Consider the following 19,566-nt stretch of genomic DNA (forward strand, 5'->3'; position numbering starts at 1 on the left):
ACTTGTGTTGTATTTAAAAACAGGGGAAAGAGGAGAGACTTGTTCATTAAAGATGCAGGATCCCTGGTTCACACAAATGCATCTGGCAGGTTCAAAATCGAATGTCAACCAAAGGTCTTAAGCAGACTGTGAGCTTTAGTTCGTGTGTTGGTTAGTCACAAGTATAGCTGGTTGTGAATTCTGAAATCCTAATAGCTTTGTGTTTGCAAATGTGTTTCATTAAATCAGCCGATGATTCAAAACTGAATGTTTTTACTTTTCTTAAGGAAAAAAAAGTGATATTGAAACAGAATTTTGAAGTAGTCATGTGTATTTTGGCACATAGGAAAAAGGAAAGAAAGCAGTTGCCTCTAGATAATGTAAAAAAAAGAATGGGTTCATTTTAAAGTTCAAATAGGTGGTGGTTGAAACGGCACACTCATACACACACATACACATACACTAATTATACTTATACTTATATTTATATATATTAGAACCTTAGTGGCCTCAATAGTTCTATAAACTATGTGCCTTCCACTCTGTAATATGGACTTAATAATCAGGATTCCCAATTCTTGCTAAGAAACCCGAGAGTTGGCGTACAGAAATACCCTTCCGCTTGAGGTTGGATATATTTTCAGAGAAAGAGATTCTAAATGCCTTTAAACCAACCTTTTCAACTCAGAAATATATTTAAATTTACAATGACCTATTGCAAGAATTAATTTGGATTTTTTTTGGGGGGGGAGTATACACTTCAAAACTGCATAGCCAAGTGCTCTGCAGCCCATGTAAATTGACCTTGCATTTAGTATAGCCTCTGGAAAGCTTTTATCACTTGTCCAGATGGTGTTTGGCCTATGTATTTTAGTGGAATGGTTTATTTTCTCCTTGATAGGTTTCAAATGCGCAAGAAAACATTATACCCGTCTATCTGCATTTGAGTAGAATACAAACTGACTAATAGATAAACATTCTGTGGGAAAGTAAATAGCTTTAAAGTATACTGCCTTCACATTCCATTGACCAGCTCAGTCAGCAAAGTTCTCCACATTGTCACTAATGTCCTAAATATGTTGGAGAGAAACAAGCCAGAAGTATAGAGTATTTCCACTTGTGTCTCATACAAACCCGCTATGAACTACCTCTTGAATTTCCATTGATCCTTTTCCTGAAGTAGTTTCCCCCTTCTCCTTTTCATCCCTGTGGGAAATGTTATTACAGTTGTGAAGAAGGGAATTAAGGGTTGTAAAGGAGGCTGGCTGAATCTCCTCCCTCAACTGGAAAAGCTTGACTGGTTCACTACCTTACACTCATTAGGAGCCTCCCTCACATTCTAAGCCAAGAGTTACCTATTGGTTCTAGGGCTGATTCTCCATGCTCACTTCTAGAGATCTGGAACTTCTTCTACGCCAAGCTCTCAAATAGATGGTCAGAGAAAGACATCCTGATTACGATAGTCCACGGGAGTTTTCACACTGCTGTCACGTGGAGTGTGTTTCATTTCTTCAACTTGCCTGGCTTGCTAACAGATAATTCTAGGCCTGGCTAGGCTAAGTGAAAATTACATGTAATTTCAAGCTTCTGCTAAATGCATGGATCTCAGACCACTCATATCTCAAACTAATGTTTAAGTCATTCATATCTCAAACTAATTTAAAGCCATTTAAAGCTATCAGCCAACTTGTATGACTTCAGTTTATTATCAGTATTGTGAGAACAAAGCACAATTGTCATCTCATATATTTGGCATTAAGTCCCGCAAACCACACAACAAACAATGTGGGTTAATACTGGGTTCTTGAAAGTTGACTAAAGAGGATTTGGTTTGTCCAAACTTGCCAGATGTTTTTATTTTTCACTTTATTAGTGAGCACAGCATATTGTTGGAAATGAGGTGCGACCTCTAAATAGAGAAGATGGGTCAGTACTGCTCAGAGAGTAAACTTGTGAATGAGATCAATATGGGCACACAAGTTAGTGGACGGTAGAATCACCTTACCATGGGCAGTGCACAGGGTAGATCCGAACTATGACTATAGCGTTTATTCACTTGCAAGGAGCAGTGGGGATATCTAAGTAGTATTGCCATTTGTGTATCCTCAATGAAAGGCACTGCTTTTGAAATATGGGATATATTTTGGAACAGTGTTAGTTGATAGATGTTCATAGTGCATTAAATTCTAGTTCATTTGCTCAGTTTTAGCAACAGGAAAAATGAGAGATTACAGGTCAAATATCACAAAATTTTTGAAATACCACGAGTTCATTTTCTCATTCAATTTCTCTGTGTTAAGTGTTTCAGAGAATTAATTTGCAGATGAGCTCAGAAAAAAAAAGAAGGGAAAAAATAACAGAAAGACCTTTCATGGGGCTGTCATTGTATTTATTTAAAGTTACCTTTAAAATGTACATCACTTATTGAATACACAAAAAATGCCAGTGCTTTGCAACAATTACTGTATCTCTAAATTCAAACAAAATAAAACACAAAAAGTAAGGAAGAAAGAGTGAAAGAAAGGAAAAGAAAAGGAGGGGGAAAAAACAGGAAAATACATTCAAAATGCTAGGCTGCTCTGATTCTGCACAGGCAGTGGCTGTGGAAAGCTTTGTCCTGCACTGTGACAGTGAGAGACATTGGTGACGTTCAGCCAGCTGTCAATGGAAATTTGCACATACTGCATTACAGAAGACAAGGAACGACCTGGTGAAGCAGGAGCAGAAGAGGTGCGGGGTGAGTAAGAAACGCCACGTATGCCGAATGCCGTGTGGTAGTCCTCAGAGGTGAAAGAACGCATAAAGACTGGGGTACTGGGAAAGCAGACAAAAGATGAAAGAAAACACAACAGGACACGAAAGTCTCCACATTTGGCAAGCTCTACTGTGGTATACATGTCCACGTCTAACTTCTCACTTGACTTTCCAAAAGAAACGTAACGGAACTGAGGTAGAAATGAACGTAGCTCTACAGCCGGGGGTGAGGGGGAGGGGGTGGGGAGGGGGGTTGAAGATGAGAAGCGAAAGTGCACTCTGAAGAGTGAAGTCTAGGTGAGGCATGGGAGAGGGGACGAGTGGGGGTTCTCTGCCGAGACATGTGGTTGGTTGCTTTTTTTTTTTTTTTAAAGTTTGCATGTTTGATTTGGTTCTATCCTCTGCTTTCTGTGAAACAGCTCTGCAAGCCTAGAAACTCTGAGTGAATAGAAGAGATGCTTTCCCTAGCAGTTTAAGAGAGAGCTTCCAAAACACCACCACCACCTCCTCCACCACCACCACGGCAGTAGAAGGCAGTTATAGTTTGTAGGTTCTGTCACTTTCAGGATTTTAAACAGGTCTGCAGCTGACTGCTCTAAACACCAACACGAACTGAAGACATAGCTTTTCAATTAACCAGTGTAACTTCTATGAACATTTCCGCTTAATCCTCAAGGAGAGCAATGCATCAAGAACTCTTCAGTAACTGTTCTGCTCTGGTTAATAATTCCCCATAATTAGTAAGAAAACTTTTAAAAAAATCCTTCCACCTCTACTTTTAAACCTTAAATATTCAGTTGTATCACACTTCAGTATTTTTCTTTTCTTTTTCTGGATACATTCAAAGTAATTTTCCTTGCTATTCTCCAATTGTTGAGGTAAACATACATTTTAATATAAAGTAACATTGAAGCCTACCCTATTACTCTCAGCAGTACATAGTGCTTTTAACACATTCCTTTGAGGTACTGTACAAATCACAATCACTTTCCTGAGTTTTTGCAGACAAGAACATTAAAAGAAATGAACTGCAGAAATTAAGGTCCAGATTACCGTTACCCTGTTTTACCTGTTCTTAGCTAACACTGCAGAACAGACAGGATTGAGGAATACTGTTGCTCTTAAAATGGCCAAAAAAATCTGGTTTTCTGTTGTAACACAACCGTTCATCTCTTTAGTCCAATAATGTTTGAAGTTAAAGCTCTTTATATTAGCACATGCCACCAATGTAATTGTGAGGCAAACAAAAAAATAAAGTACCACTCCAGGCACTTGACAGCAACTAAATCTCGAGAACAGCAGAATGGAATCAACACACGAGGTTCATGTCCTTCTGAAATCAACACGCTTGCACCTTGCTTCTCGGTGAGCGTTGTCTAGCTTGAACCGATCTGAGCATCCACATTGTATATGCTTTCTGTCAGCTGGGGCTTCCAAATCACAGGCTCTCATCTGAGGCCTGCTTCCTCCAAAGCTACCCCTGACTCTAAAGATGCAACATAATCGTTGTCTTCCCCAGTACCCTTAGCCATTGAAACACTACTGGAAAGGGGCTCTATTCCCTATGGAGCAGGTTTTATGTGTGTGCCAACATTCATTACATTTTTTTAAAGATGTTATCACTGACTGCAACCAAACATTTTGTTCCATTCAACATACATATCAAGCTCTTTTTGAGATATGCTAGGCTGAATCTTGCAGAATGCATTTTCAAAGTCTTGATATGTAATGGGCCTTAACTGGCTGGGCATAATGGCTGAAAGGTCTGTAGCTGGCATAGCATGGAGAGGACCCACTGCTGCTTCCTGGCACAAATGAGCCACGTCTAGTCCAGAAAAGCCTTCTGTGCGCTGGACGAGCAGTGCAAACTCCTTGTCATTGAGACAGTAATTGTGCTGTGAGAGCAGTTGTACTATTATCTGGTGCCTCGCTGTGCTGTCAGGAAGTGGGATTAAAAGTCTTTTCATGAAGTACCTCCGGAGAGATTCGTCTATTTCTTCTGGTTTACTGGTGGCACAAATGACTACGATTTGGTCCTCAGCCGAAGTCAGTACAGTGTCCAGCTGCATCAGAAATTCGGTTCTCATCCGACTCACTGGACTGTGTTCCTCACTCACTTGAGAGGAGAGAAGCATGTCAATGTCACTAACAAAAATCACCGAGGGCTGGCGACACCTGGCCACAAGAAAAGAGGCGTGGATAATTTTCTCCGCTTCTCCTAGCCACTTTGCAACGAGTCCGGAACCAGCAATTTTGAAAAACGTGGCCCCCAGCTGACTGGCTATGCATCTGCCCAATAGTGTTTTGCCTGTACCCCGAGGTCCAAAGAGAAGGATGCTCCTAGGTAAGGCTGTCAGCCCACTGAACGCATCTGACCTCAACACTGGCCACAAAACCTCCTCCTTAATAACCGCCTTCACCAGGTCAAGACCAGCTATGTCGCTCCAGTCCACAGGAGGTCCTTGGGTGATGATCTCATTGGTGACCAGGTCAATGAGGTGCGTGTCAGTATTCTTCAGTTGCTCGTCCACGGAGTGGTTGGATGAGGTAGCTGCACGGAGTCCCGGACCTTGTATTGGATGAGCGAGGAGCTGCCGATGGTCGTCCCCGTGCTCACTCATGACTGGCGACGTATACTTCCCAAAGGATTCACTCGATCTTGATCCCAATGAATTTTTAGCAGTACTATAGGAAGGAGGGGTCAGAGCCCTACTGGACTGGCTGCTGAATTTCCTTTGCTGCTCAGAGGGCATCAGCTGCTTTGTTGGCTTAAATGCTAAGGATGATGTTTCAGCATTTCTGTCAAAGCCATTCCCCCGATTCGAGTTTGAAATGCTGTTGTCGGGCATTCGGTACATAGGACTCTGCGTTGATCTCTGTTGGCCATAGCTGTAATTTCCGTAACTGGAGTCCATGTCTCCTTGCCCTGCCATATAGAAAGCTTTCCTTTTGAGAGAACTTGCCGAACTGTTGGTCAGAGCAGAGGGTGCGATGGGTGTCAAACCATGACCTTGGTAGGTGTAGCCAGGAACAGTAGTGGGGGGCAAAGGGGTGGGCGCAGGAATTCCTGAAGGCAGGTAGGCGGAAGGAGGAGGGGGTGCTCCACCAGGGCTGTACCCAGACCCCACGGCAGTCTGAGGAGGATAGCTAGCAGAGGGATAGCTGTAACTGGAGAGATTGGAAGTCCCATTGTAGCCTGGGACCAGGGCGGGTGGAGGAGGAGGAGGGGGTGGTGGCTGCAGGAGCCCAGAGCTATGCAACGGGGATGGATGAGGCGAAGGAAGTGCAGGTGTGGGCTGGCTGCTGTAAGTAGAATGCAAATACGATCCGTTGTATCCTGGAGCATATTCCTGAGACGGGAGCCCCGCATGAAGACTAGGTACTGTGTGGCTTCCACAGGTACTACTTGAGTAACTTGGTTCTGTCAGGTTGCTGGCCACCCCAGGGGAGCTTCCTATACTTGCCGAGACATCTACTGGAGGGAGGGCTGAACTGACACCAGCTTTGCTGGCGGTGATGACATCCGGAACACAGTTCATAGGATAAACGGCTTCTGAATTCAAGGAAGACTGCCAGGGTTCGCTATCATTTTTCCGACCATTCACTAGTCCCGACGGTGTGTCTGAATAATTGCTGAGTACAGGTCGGTCTACGGGACCTTCCAAAATGCCAGAATATTTCTCTGCATATTTTTTCAGAAGGTTGGATGCAGTCAGAGCAGATATGTCATCATTCGCCCAGGCATACTGGTAGGTGCGTTGCAAATGACCTCTATAGGCTTCAACTTTGTGGGCGGGAGACCGAGTAGTCGAGGTGATATCAAAGTGCTGTTCTGGCCACTGGGCATGCTCCGGCGTCCACTGCATCTTCAAGCCTAAGGAGTTGAGGTGAAAGATAGTAAATTTACTCAGGTATTCATCGGAACACTTGAAGCTCCCCACCCGCCACTACATTTGCTATTTATTATCTTCTATTAAAGATATGGGCAGGGATACGAATCTTCCCAGGCTGTAACACATATTGTGATCTCTATGATATGAATTCCTCAAAATGGGGAGACATTAAACCCTGCAAAAAAGATCAATCCAATGTAAAACAAAACTCGATAGGAAACCACATTAAAAAAGAAGATAAAGGAGCCTTATTGCTGTCAACCCCCCCCCAAAAAATAACATGGAATATATATATATATCTCACACATATATGCACATTCATATATATATATGTATATATAAACAATTCTGTCAAAATATAATTCAATCATGGTTCTTTGCAATAAAACACATACATACATTTTAATATCCAGCATGCAGTACTGTTAACACGTATGCCACCTAGTTATTCTGGCTTTTCCCATCAGTTTCTGTTTTATATTTTAGCAGTATAAAAATGAGACACAGCTGACAGATCGCATCTAGGCTACCTCTCTTATTTGGTCCTGAACACCTAGTTAGCACAGTATAATGCTCCCTGCACAGAACAATATGACACAGACATAGCAGGTCATTCCATAATCCAACTCTCATCTAAAGTGGTGCACGACAGTTTCCAATCTGCTTCGTGGAGTGCAGCAAAGCAATCTCTCAGGCAGCGCTCCACCGCTCTCATCGCACAACGCCTACAACTCGGTATGAATTACAACTGGCTCCTTTCTGCCTCTCAGTTCTGTTGTTGAGTCTGGAAAAAAAAAAGGCACAAGCATCTCTTGTCTGTCGGGCTTCTTGTGTTGTTCTCCCTGCTCCTCTGATAATCCTCCTCCCCGGATAGACTGCGATACCAAAAGAGGAGGGGAGAATATATGTATGAGAAAAAGAGAAAGGAAGAGCAAGAAGGGATGGAAAGAGTGGAGAATCTGGATTCCAACCCCTTACATTTTTATAGTAAGCCATGTGTGGCAGAATGTGGAAGAGTACATCTCATCGATGAGGTCACAGGAGTAAACCTATCATCTGCTAGGTTGCTAAGTGAAGCCAGTGACTCTGTAGTAACCCTGAAATGAGTATTTTCTTACTCAAGAGAAAACACTCAGGTATTAGAATCAGACAGTCGTTTTAAAGGATAACTTTTGAAAGACCTTGGGAAATTAGCTGCTTCTCCTATCACAGAGGTAGTGGCTAAAGCGACTTATTTAAGATGTGCCATTGAGGCTTTCATATAGTTAGTTAGCAAAGAGTGCTGGAACCGTGTTCTATTTTTTTTTCAGTGCCTGCTCATCTTAACTCCAATCTCTGCTCACTTGGAATGAACACTTCCTATTCTGCTACAGCCGTATTAAGATGCCCTCCTTAATCTCTTTTGTATTACCTAAAGTGAATTTTGCAAACCATCTCGTGCCCTCTGGCAGAGAATCCTTGATAAGAAGGCCTGGTCTAAATGAGGCATCTGTGGCATCCGTTCCCTTCTGAATTCCCCAAGCAGTGTTGACAGCTCCTATCCCTTTCTGTTCTCCTCCCCCACCCACTTCAGCTCCTCACTGCCTGACTCTGGCTTTTGACATGGCCAGCTTCGACTCGCCGAGCTAAACTGAACAGAGCACACAGTTTGGTAACAGAATGGCATGTTGATTCCCTTCTGACTCCGTCTTCCTTGTTTGCAAAACCACTGCACCAGACAGTGGAAGTTAATTAGCAGGAGGATGCTGTGCTAATTGTGTTAATTTACAAGGTTTTAGTCAAAGAGAATCATGCCAGGGCTGGCACTGCTGTCATGCTTCCGACTTAATGATTAAGAAATACTGAAAACAAGGTGGGAAGGATTGCAGTAATTACACAATAAATGAATAAAGCAACAGGATTCATTTGCAAATATATTTTACTGCCGTTGTACTCATTTGCATTTGGATTTTTAAAAGGGATCCATGCAGATATTCATTTGCAAATCACTAACTCAGTGAAATTAAGTTTGAATGCTGCATAAGTATAAGTTAATCAGCCTTTCTATGTGTGTTTAGTAAAAATACTAAAGATCTTAGCTCCTTTGTACATGCAATGTACTCCTCGCTTTACTACAAATACTCGTATATGTTCGTTTAAGACTATGTACACTTTAAGACAATGACATCAATTTGGAGATTAATATTGTGAACCCTGAAGAAGAACACCTTTATTCTCCCACTCGGAGAACGAGGTGGGGGGTGAGCAGAGCTCTAGGAAGAAGTAAAGTGATTCTCCTAATTGTTTCTGCTTTCTCAGTCATTACTTTTTAAGAGGAGAAAAATACACCACAAAGTGGGTGACATGACTGAAACTACACTTGAAGGGGGGGAAAAGATGCAATTTTAATGAAGCGGCTTTTCAGGAATCATACTTTCATTAGACTCAACTGGAAATTATTAAGGGCAAATCACCGGGAACCAATCGCAAGTAATCAGTATCTAAATTCTTCGAGTGTCAAGGGATTTACTCCAAGCCTAACAAAAAGGAGAGAATATCAATGTGACGGCAGCGTAGAGCTAAAAGGCCTACACATTCATTAATCCCATGATTATTTTCAAGTAATTTCTATTAGGATTTTTTTCCCTCTTAAAAAAACCTGAAAATATTGAGTATTAAAGATGAGAACACACATGGTCCTATGGGCATATTAATAGATTGATAAGGAAGAAACACGAAGACGTATCTCAAAAATAATTTAGAAGTCACAGCAATGCCGTATACTGTGTGCATAGGCAAGTGCAAACCTGTGCATGTTAGTATACATACATGCACATGCAAGCACACAGAATGAAAGGATTCAGCTTCCTTCCAGTTAGTTGAGATTATGTCTTGTTGGAATTAGTTAATAACCATGAGAGAAAGAAATAACCTTTAATAAAAAGTGAACAATGAAAAAACAAAAAAAAAGGAAGGCAGGGCCTCTCTGTCTGTCTTGGTTTAAGCAAGGTTTTCTTATAAATTAATCACTTATAAAATGCAAACATGATTTTAACATGTTTCCATTGCTTTAAGCGATAAGCCTATATGCACTTTTGAACAAAATAGATTGCCCACTTAAACTGGGTATTTCTGTGCAGTTTTAATGTAGCAAAACTAATTGAATTTTTAAACATTTATATTTCATCTGAAATTAAGCAAAGATCCTATCCATCAAAATAACTCATTGGGATGGCTACTGGATTGGCTATGTTTGTTGAGGTAACTGAAAATTGACCTACTGATGCATAAACAATATCCTTAGCAAACATGGGAAAGGAAAGTCTGAGTTCCGTTTAGTCTGAAGGAAAAGGAGTGTTCTTTTCTTCCGGGAGAGCCCTGGAAGCACCAATGTTTTCTGAAAGCAAACGTAATCATTAACCATAACCTGGATCCTGGTATCAGTGAGATGCCCAGGAGTGAGTGTTGAGGAGTCTGATGGGGCCTTGAGAACATCAAGAGCCGGTTCACCAGTGCCTGAATCTTAACATTAGGTGTCGGGGGTGGGGGGACCACAGGCATTGCTGTTGTTGATCTTGTTTACTGGTGGTGACAAAGTGGAAGAAAAATGTGGCGCCAAATGTTCTTTGAACAAAGGTATCTAGTGCCCCACTTGACTGCATCACTGTTGCCTGTGAGAGCAGAAGGCTTCTGCCACCTCACCTGGTACTGAAGAAACGAGATGAGTTGAAGAAAAGAAAAGGACAAAAAGCTTTGATGTGATTTTTTCCTTAGAACATAAAAAAGAAAAAACCCAAGAATGATGCCATTTTACACTTTAGAAACTCGTCTTCAGAACAATAATTCCCACTGACTTTTAGCAGTATCATGCATAGTACAATAAAGACAAAAATCAGAAAATAGTCGGATGTCTTGGCCTATACCTTTAATTCTAGCATTTGGGAGGAATAAGAGGATAGCCTGGGCTACATAGGGATATCTTGTCTCACATACAGTTTTTCTCCTCCCCCCTCCAATAAAATATAGGGGGGAAAGCTATAGATTTTATAGATAATTTAAAAATTTTGCAAAATGTCAATTTTTATTTTGTAAAAGATTAGAAAATTCTTACCACAGCTGGCACAGTTTGTGGTGAAGAAAATTTACATATGTTTTAAAATAATTAAGAAAGTTATTGACGATTTATCAGAAATGTCACCTACCGATAGCAGATATCATGGTAAATCTCTGAGCGTTTCTGTTCTCCTGTTCTTACCACAGGATCATCTAAATGTTCATCCCTTTGTCATACATAGCAGAGTGGGGATTTGAATGACAGTTGCCGTTCTTCACATTACCAACCACTTTGGAACTGAGTACCTAGACACCAGTTGCCCTGTAGCTTTCATCTCGGTCTTTAATTAGTTTGGAAAACCAAATAACAAAAATGCCTAAGGTTCTGGCTCAGTTTCAAAAGTTAAAAGAAAAAAAAATACACAGCAAAAGTGAAAAGAATAATACTTAGAAAAGGGAGAGAATTAGAAGAAAAACAAAGCGTATGTCTCCTAGAATCGACCTCTTAGCATACATTGCTGGAAGATGTACCTGGAAGCACTTAGTGGCCAACCTTACTACACTTGTGGGATTCAACTGTTCCGGGTGTGGAGAGCTCGGCTACGTTCCCATAAGGCACTACCTGCGGAGGACCTTTCAATGGTCTGTTTCTTTAGACTCCTAAGGGTAAGGACACAAGGCACACCTTATAGGTGTAGAGAGGGCTTGCTCTTGGGTCCCTGTACTATCTGTGTGTTAGCATTCCCTTTATGTTCTGCAGGTGACTGTACGCTGACCCTCGCATTACATTTTTTAAAAACTACTTAAAAGAATCATACTACAATATTTATCAAAATATTTGTACAAAGCATAGCTGCTGGAATAAACAAGAGTAATTATGAGGGTTTAGAGCTTCCACGGTCTGCTGATATAGCAAATTCATCATCCCTTGCACTGGGAATGTCAGCGCCAGTACACGGAAGGCTCAAGGTTTTAAGTACAGAGAATCAAATCCACTGGCCTAAAATACAGCTTTAGTGAGGAAGAGCCTTCACAGAGAGGGGCTGCAAACTTCCCGGCTCCAGACTCCAGCTCTGCTCTGTGTGATATCTCCTCATCGCCTTTCTTCAAGGGAGTGGGGCGCAGGCGCAGTGTTCGGTCAGATTCTGCAGCTCTTTCCCTTCCTCTACGCATCTTCAGCAGCAAAGAGACCAGCATGACCCATTTGATCTGGAAAACACCTCACACCATTTCCTAAGTTCTGCTGGGCTTAAAATACAATGTAAAAGTTAGGAAACGGTAGAGGAGAAGCACAGGGAATTTCATCTGTACCTGGTTCCAGAGAACACATACTATCTTGTAGTAAGAATGCTATATAGAATTTCTCAAATTTATTTTGTGCACAAGTTGAGAATATTCAATATTTAAAACCTTGGGGCTCTATAAGGAATCTAAATCAAAGGAATTTTTGCTTTGTTTTTTCTTAACATTATATAGTAAATTTCTTAAAAGTAGACTCGTTTTAGGAGATTAATATATTTGTAAGATATCCCAGTCCAAATAGAATTGCCCCTCTTCCAGATTGGAATTCCATTTATTGTGTGCTCATCGTTTGGAGACTGTTTTGTATACCAAAGAGTTTTAGTTTGAATCACTACTAGGATGTTGGAGTAGAAAGATACTGAAGGAAGCTCTCCACATTAAAGATGAGAGATCTAAGACCAGCAAAGTGGCTCAAGATAAAGATGCTTCTGACAAATATTATGGACTAAGTCCAACCCTGAATTCCAAGTATAGGTGGAAGGAGAGAACTGACTCTAAAAATTGTCTTCTACACACACACACACACACACACACACACACACACACACACACAAAAACACACACACACAAAAACAAACACACATACGCACACATACACACACACATACACACACACCCCCCACACACAAACAAACACACACACAAAAACAAACACACATACACACACATACACACACACATATACACATACACACATATAGACATACACACACATACACACACACACAAACACACACACAAACAAACACACACACACAAACAAACACACATACACACACATACACACACAAACACACACACACACAAACAAACACACACACACAAACACACATACACACACAAACAAACACACACGCACAAACACACATACACACACACAAACACACACACAAACACACACACACACAAACATACACACACACACAAACATACACACACACACACACACACACACACACACAACATATTAAAAAAAGATTCTAGCCCTGCTAGTTATTTATATGGCCCTACTTTGGAAGGGTTGCCTGAGCTCACTTGGCTTAACTTTGCTATAAGAATGTACAGGTGAGGGCCACACCTTTTTTAGTCTGCAGTCGAGACTACTTATAGTAATAAGCTTTTGTGAAAATATTTCCCAAGTATGAGACATAAAAACATCCCTTGGCGTTTTTATTTTAAAAATGCTGTAGATGTTTAAAACACAAAATAATAAGACCGGGACAGGGAAAAAAAAGTAAAACTATTCCCCGCCTTAAAAAAAAATCAAGACGGTCACCGAAAATGACAATTTCCAGTGTGGATGTTGTTACAAGGAAGATATAGACATTCTTTGATACTCAGCTAAACAAGGTGCAGGACTGCCTTAATCAAAAAGGGGTCAAGATTCAAACTGCTAGCTGGGTGCAGGGGATTAGGTCTGAAACTCCAGTGCATGGTAAATGGCAGCAGGAGAATGACCAGTTCAAGTCTACGCTGAGTGGCACACAGGTCTCAAAAATAAATCAACAGCTTTCGTACCATTTTCCTTAGTTTTCATGTTGTTTCCTTCTCCATGTGAGGAGGGAGAGGGGGCTGAAAACAAATGGCCAATTTTAATCTGTAGTCTCAAACCGAGGTACTGTGTATTAATTATTTACTGATACTGCCATTTTCTCTCCTTATGTCAGTTCCACACCTCAACACTTCGGATTGCAATCGTTTTGAAACACTCTCTAATCCCACTCTATTTGTATGAGACAGTCCTTTTCAAAGCCATTGGAGCAACTTCTCGCTAACTGGCCTTCTCGATATGGAGCAACTTCTGACTAGCGGGCTTTCTGGATAAACCTAGTTCGGTTGCTTCGCCCTCTGACAGAAATATAGCCTCATAGGCAAGTCAACATGCAGTTTAACAAACTCGTGTTTAATTTTCTCCAGCACAGAATCTCTATACACAGCCAAGTTCATAGGGAAAAAGTTCATGAGAAAAAAAAAAAGAAACCACAGAAGAAAACAACAATAACCTTATATCCAGTTTCCCTTTGAGACTGGTGTAGGGAGGAAGCACTTCACTCTGCTCTTCTAGCTGTGTGCCCAACCTGCAGAACAGCTTCCACGGTGGATACCACACCCCTTCCATCCTCACACTTTGCAAGAATCCACATCAGGCATATTTATAGGTATCAGGCCACAGAGCCAGGGTGAAATCATGACCGTGGTATGTAGAGCTTCAAAAGCTCTAGTTTTGTTTAAAATGGAGTGGGTTTTCTTGAAAAGTAACAAGCCCTATTAGTTCAAAAGGTTTTGGATTTTTGGTCCCAAACTAATTTTTTCTTTAATGTAGTCACTTTTGGAGGGAAAAAATCCAATTTAATTTAATTTAATACAAAAAAAATCCTTGCCCTACTAATCAGAGCACCAGAAACTTGACTGATGGTGTTTGTCTTGACCCACAGCCATTGGATGGACGACAATGTGCAGTGGTGGGTAATGGCACCTTCAGAAACCGGGTCCGTGATTATACATTCAGTTTTCCCATGGCATTGGTTCTCAGAAATTATTTCTCGCTGTTTCTCTCACTCCACCTCCATCATTCTTAATATCCCCCCTTTAACGTGCTGTGGATTCTGACATCACAGAGAAATGCGTGATTTAATAGCCAACTGCATCAGCCTTAGTCCAACATTCATGAGGTTAAGGCACCCCCAAAGAGACAGATCACATCGGGGTGACAGAGCTTGTTTCACAGGTCATTATTTCGGGGTTATTAAGAGCCTGTGTTCATTACAGCCATAATAATTTGGGCTAGGGTGGCACGTATCTCGTTCTTAAATTTAACTTGTAGATAACTCATGATTTGAATTAGACTCCCTCAAATGCATTAAATTCTGGCTACACAAAGAAAATGTTCACTCCTAAGATCATGGCTAAATGAAATGGTGACTATTTGCCCCTCCTGCAAACCAAGGAGGAACCTTAGTGTGTGTGGGACTAATGGGTCATTATTTTTAATATGGAACTCAGGAGGAGGAGACAGGAGGTTCACTGCAAGTTGGCGCCAGCCTGGTCTACATAGTGAGTTCCAGGCCAGCCAGAACTATATAGCAACAGACGGTCTCAAAAGAAACAATAGATAAATCAATAAGAAACAATGCGAAAGAGGTAAGCAAACACTTAGACAAAGAAAAATATGCCAAAGAACAGAGTGCCGATACCACAGGCTTCACATTCAATATGCAGTCGGTTTATCATATCATATGGCTTAAAGTAACTCAGAAATAAATAATTTCCAGTAATCAAACTAATTAACTAAATATTTACACAAAACCTATAAAGTTTTAAACTAAAAATTTGACATGTTTTTCTGTGTGAGAAGGGGCAAGTTCTTCTAATTGATTTTTAGATTATAACAAAGTCCCGAACAATAATGAACAATAATTAATAATAATAGTAACAAAAGCAAACATAAGCCGGGGCCACACCCTGTGTCCAACCTAGAGTAATTCGCAATGTTAAATGCCTGTGTATCCACTTATGGCCGAGCACAGAAAAGCAATTCAGACTGTGATTCTGAGCAGCTAGTGCCAGCTGCCACCGACTCACACACAAGAAAGAGCCCAAGGTAAGAGGGCTGGCCCTGCTTTTGCTCCTTCTGAATTTTAGGCAATTTATAATCAGTTACAAGAGTGCTTCGTAGTTAACCTTTAAAGTTGTCCCTTTACAGACTCTCATTCCTCATGCTGTCTCTTCTCTTTTCCCATGTATGTTTTTCAATCCATTAAGGCTATCTACCCTTCCTCCGGTTCTGTTTGTCATCCAAAGATCATCAGGACATAGCACATACGTCCATAGGGACTGCCGAAGCTAATGAATATGTATGTTCTGTGTCACAACGGAGCACTCCCCTTGTTCTGCAGAATCAATCCTCTTATGTGTGTAAATAACAGGTGAGCTGTAGCATGCAGAGTAAATGGGGTTAACACAACCAGAGAGCCCCATGCCACATTCATGGAATCCAGCCTAGAACAACAACATGGATACCCAACGTATTACATATTACTAAGGGTAAGTATTTCTTTTAAAAATGGACTTTGCAGTGTTTCTAATTCTCGCCATTATGGGTCTGAGGCTATTACTGCTGACTGGGGAAGTACCATGCTTATATATGATATACATTTGTACTCTGATGACACAATCCAGGCTTGCTGTTCACTTCCTCATCCATGGCCCTTAATTGTCATGTCAACCACAGCCTGCACATATAACTAATTGAACACATTCACTTGCACACGTGCCCTTTATTTGAAACATCTAAGTTCAGTGCTTGACTTAGCTATATTTACTTATTTAGAAAATAATTTATTTGTGCAGGTGTTTTGCCTGATTGTATGTTTGTACATCGCATGTGTGCCTGGTACCCAGAGAGGGCCCATGATATCTCGTCCCTGGAACATGGCGACTCGACTGTCACCATGTGGGTGCTTGCAATTGAACCTGGGTCCTGTGAAAAAGTACCAAGTGCTCTTAACAAGTGATTCAGCTCTCCAAACCCCACTTTAATTATATTTAAACTGAGCTCCATTCATGCCCAAGATAGCAAAACGATACGTGCAATTAACAAATTTAGAATGCCCAAATATACTGCAGTCTTGCCAGAGATGAAATTGGCATCCATTATCATTTCTGTATTCCTATTGAATTTCATTGTTAAAAGAAACTTTTTATGGAACAAACAAGGTAAGGCTGCTTATATGAGACTGATAGTTCTCTTATTAGAAAAGGAAGTAAAAATATAGTTTATATATTAAACTATAGCCCTTCAACCATTTTCCTTAAAATCTCTTTAGGTGAGTTTAAATTCTGGAACCACACACAAAATTTGTTTAGATTATTTATGCACTGTCTTCTTTTTTTGGTAAACTGTACATTAATTTTTAATGTAGTACAGAATATTGTGTCTTCGGAAAAAATAAGCTGCAGTGAGGACTTGGTGATACAGTGCATTAATTCAGTGTTCTTCACTCCAGGGACCTGTGGATAATTTAATCCAGCCTGAAGAAAATACCTTTGATCTGAAAGCAATAGGAAAAGCTACATAAGAAATGAGTTCTGGTAAGTCTAGTACTGTTATTTTTCCATGTGGGAGGATGCATAGAGACACACTGTTTTAGACCACACTGCTCTAAGCGAGGGTCTACAGGTGTGGCTTCCTCACAGGACCTGGGTTCCATTACCTTGACAGTGTTAGCACACTGCCCTATTCTGGTGTGGTGAACTGCACAGGACCTCTGCCTCCCTTTGCAGTGCTCTAATTTCTGGCTAACGAAAGTGCAGTGTGAATGAAAGGCCAACCATTGGTGGTGTTGGCTTACTCACTGGTCAAGGTATGGAACACTGCATGATGAGACGGTAGCAGGAGAGGGGCAGTGTCTTCAACATAGTGGGTGGGGTGTTTCCCATCCTCGAGTAAGCTTCATAAAGTTAACCCACTGGAAAATGCTAATATTAGGAATGACACTAGTTTTCTCTGTCTTTGACTCTGTCTGTGTCTCTGTCTCTCTCCGTGTCTGTCTGTCTCTCTCTCTCTCTCTCTCTCTCTCTCTCTCTGTGTGTGTGTGAGACCCATGTGTGTGCGATCTCCTGTTCGCACACACAGAGAGGCCAGAAGTTGACTTTGAATATCTTCCTCTATGACACCCTAGTTCTCACTAAATGTGGAGCTCACTTTTTGTGCAATTACCTCACTGCCAGATGGGTTTTTTATGCAAGAGCTGAGGAATCAAAGTTCCAGCCATCATGCTTAAATAATAGGAGGCAACTTTGCATATTGAGCCCTCTCTCTCCTGTCCTTGATTGTGTTTTTTTGGACAATGGAATTTAAGACATTGTGATGATGGAAGACATTGTTATGCTTTTGAAAGGAGTCTAGGCTTTGACTGAATCAATGAAATGGGTGATCAACTCATGGTGATGAATTGAAGTCCAGTTCCATACTTACAATCCAGCCTTCTTCTGGCTTAAAGGTCTCTACTCAAAAGTTGAAAATAAAGTTGTTTTAAGTAAATTTAAAACAATGATGAAGATAACTTCCTTATGGTCTAAACTATTGTAATGATAATGAGCAGTGTTACTAACATGTTTAATTATAGATACATATTCGTTTCTCAATGACTTTAGGAATAGGGGCATTTCCAGTAAATTTTAATGAACAAATAAAGTTATAGTTGCTTGTGTTACAAGAATAAGCCAGGCACCACCTCCTCCCCCATGCTCAAACCACGCCTCTTCTTTTTCCACTTTTCCAATTTTTAAAATTTTTCAAATCTAATTCACACAAATTCTCTAAGCAACAGAAAAGTCAGCATCTACCCAAAACTACTCAATTGACACAAATTGGCTACACAGAGGTTAAAATATAGGTTGGTGTGTATGCGTGTTTGTATATATGCTACCACACATGCACATAGGTGATGATTTGAAAAGGCAAAAAAGAAACTGGAAGTAAAAAAGAAATCAAAAAGGATTTTAATGATTGCTTTCATGCTGAAATTAACCTATGATTTAATACACTTACAATAGATTATTTTGGACCCCATAAGACATTCTAATGACCTTTTGAGAGTGTTTGGGGGTTAGGTGTTGGGCATGGAATCCAAAGTCTTGTGCATGCTAAGCACATGTTATGAAGCTGAACTTCACCTCGGCCTCATAGAACACATTATGTATTATTTAACTAACATGGGCTGTGCACATCATAATTTTTATCAGAGTAAGCGTTACTTAATTTTTTATCTATGCATTTATTACACGTGACTTAAACAAGACCAAAAGCCTCAAGAAGGAACACATTTATTAAACCAAATCTTATTGGTGATCTCGAGATACATTACGGATATTCGCTTCTTTAATTGAGAAACAAGTGACTTGGGGAAAGAACTGAGTTTACACAATAAGCAAAATGCATTCATTAAAAGTTATAACTGGGTAAGGTGGGTATCGTAGCAATGCAAGCACTCCCAGGGTTCAGGATGCTGTGTCTGGGATCCTGAAGAGCAAACAAAAAGCAAAAATACCAACAATGTCATTGAACTGGTATACACTTGTTAATTAGATCTAGGTTGTGCTTTTTTTTATATAAAGTGTTCTTTTTAATAAACAGCCCATAGACTTCCTGATGAATCATATGTCCTTTGGCATCTCTCTAATTGCTGAACTGATCCGCCTGGAAGTGCTTTGCCTTTTAGAAAATCCTTTAAACAACCAACAGAGTGACCATAGGAAAGGATCCTGACTCCATTTATATTTTATGTTTAATCCATGCCTATTCCCTGATTACTTATCTAAGTTGTGAAGATTTTCCAGGTAAGTGTTTTATGGCGCCTTCTTTTGTATTTAATGCTTCCACATCATCCATTTATTATTTTTATACATTGCCACAGGAATTATTTTATCCAGCTCAGTGTCAAGCTAGATTATACTTTTAAGGAATCTATTAAAGAATGTCATGAAGTAGTGGCTTGCATCCCTTGCTATAGATCTCAGAAGCATTAAAACATTACTAGAGAATCCAGAGGACAACGATGACAGCCTAATTACTTAAAGGCTTTTTTACATTAAGAAATTTTTA

The 19,566-nt window shown here is 40.5% G+C and overlaps 1 protein-coding gene across 5 annotated transcripts in view; it reads right to left on the minus strand.

Annotated features, from left to right (window-relative positions):
• The window catches only part of Fign (fidgetin, microtubule severing factor), a 123,231-nt gene that overhangs the window by 1,816 nt on the left and 101,849 nt on the right, over positions 1-19,566 (minus strand). For 4 of the 5 annotated variants that reach the window (XM_008761890.4, XM_008761888.4, XM_063283273.1 and 1 more), the window contains exon 2: positions 1-6,607. This exon is cut by the window's left edge and continues 1,816 nt beyond it. In XM_008761890.4, the coding sequence (XP_008760112.1) occupies positions 4,353-6,599 (2,247 nt within the window). In that variant the 5' untranslated portion in view covers positions 6,600-6,607 and the 3' untranslated portion in view covers positions 1-4,352. The remainder of the gene's footprint in view (positions 6,608-19,566) is intronic. The other variant, NM_001106484.1, reaches the window with a different exon arrangement.

This window comes from Rattus norvegicus, chromosome 3, assembly GCF_036323735.1.
Source record: "Rattus norvegicus strain BN/NHsdMcwi chromosome 3, GRCr8, whole genome shotgun sequence".
Taxonomy (NCBI): domain Eukaryota; kingdom Metazoa; phylum Chordata; class Mammalia; order Rodentia; family Muridae; genus Rattus; species Rattus norvegicus.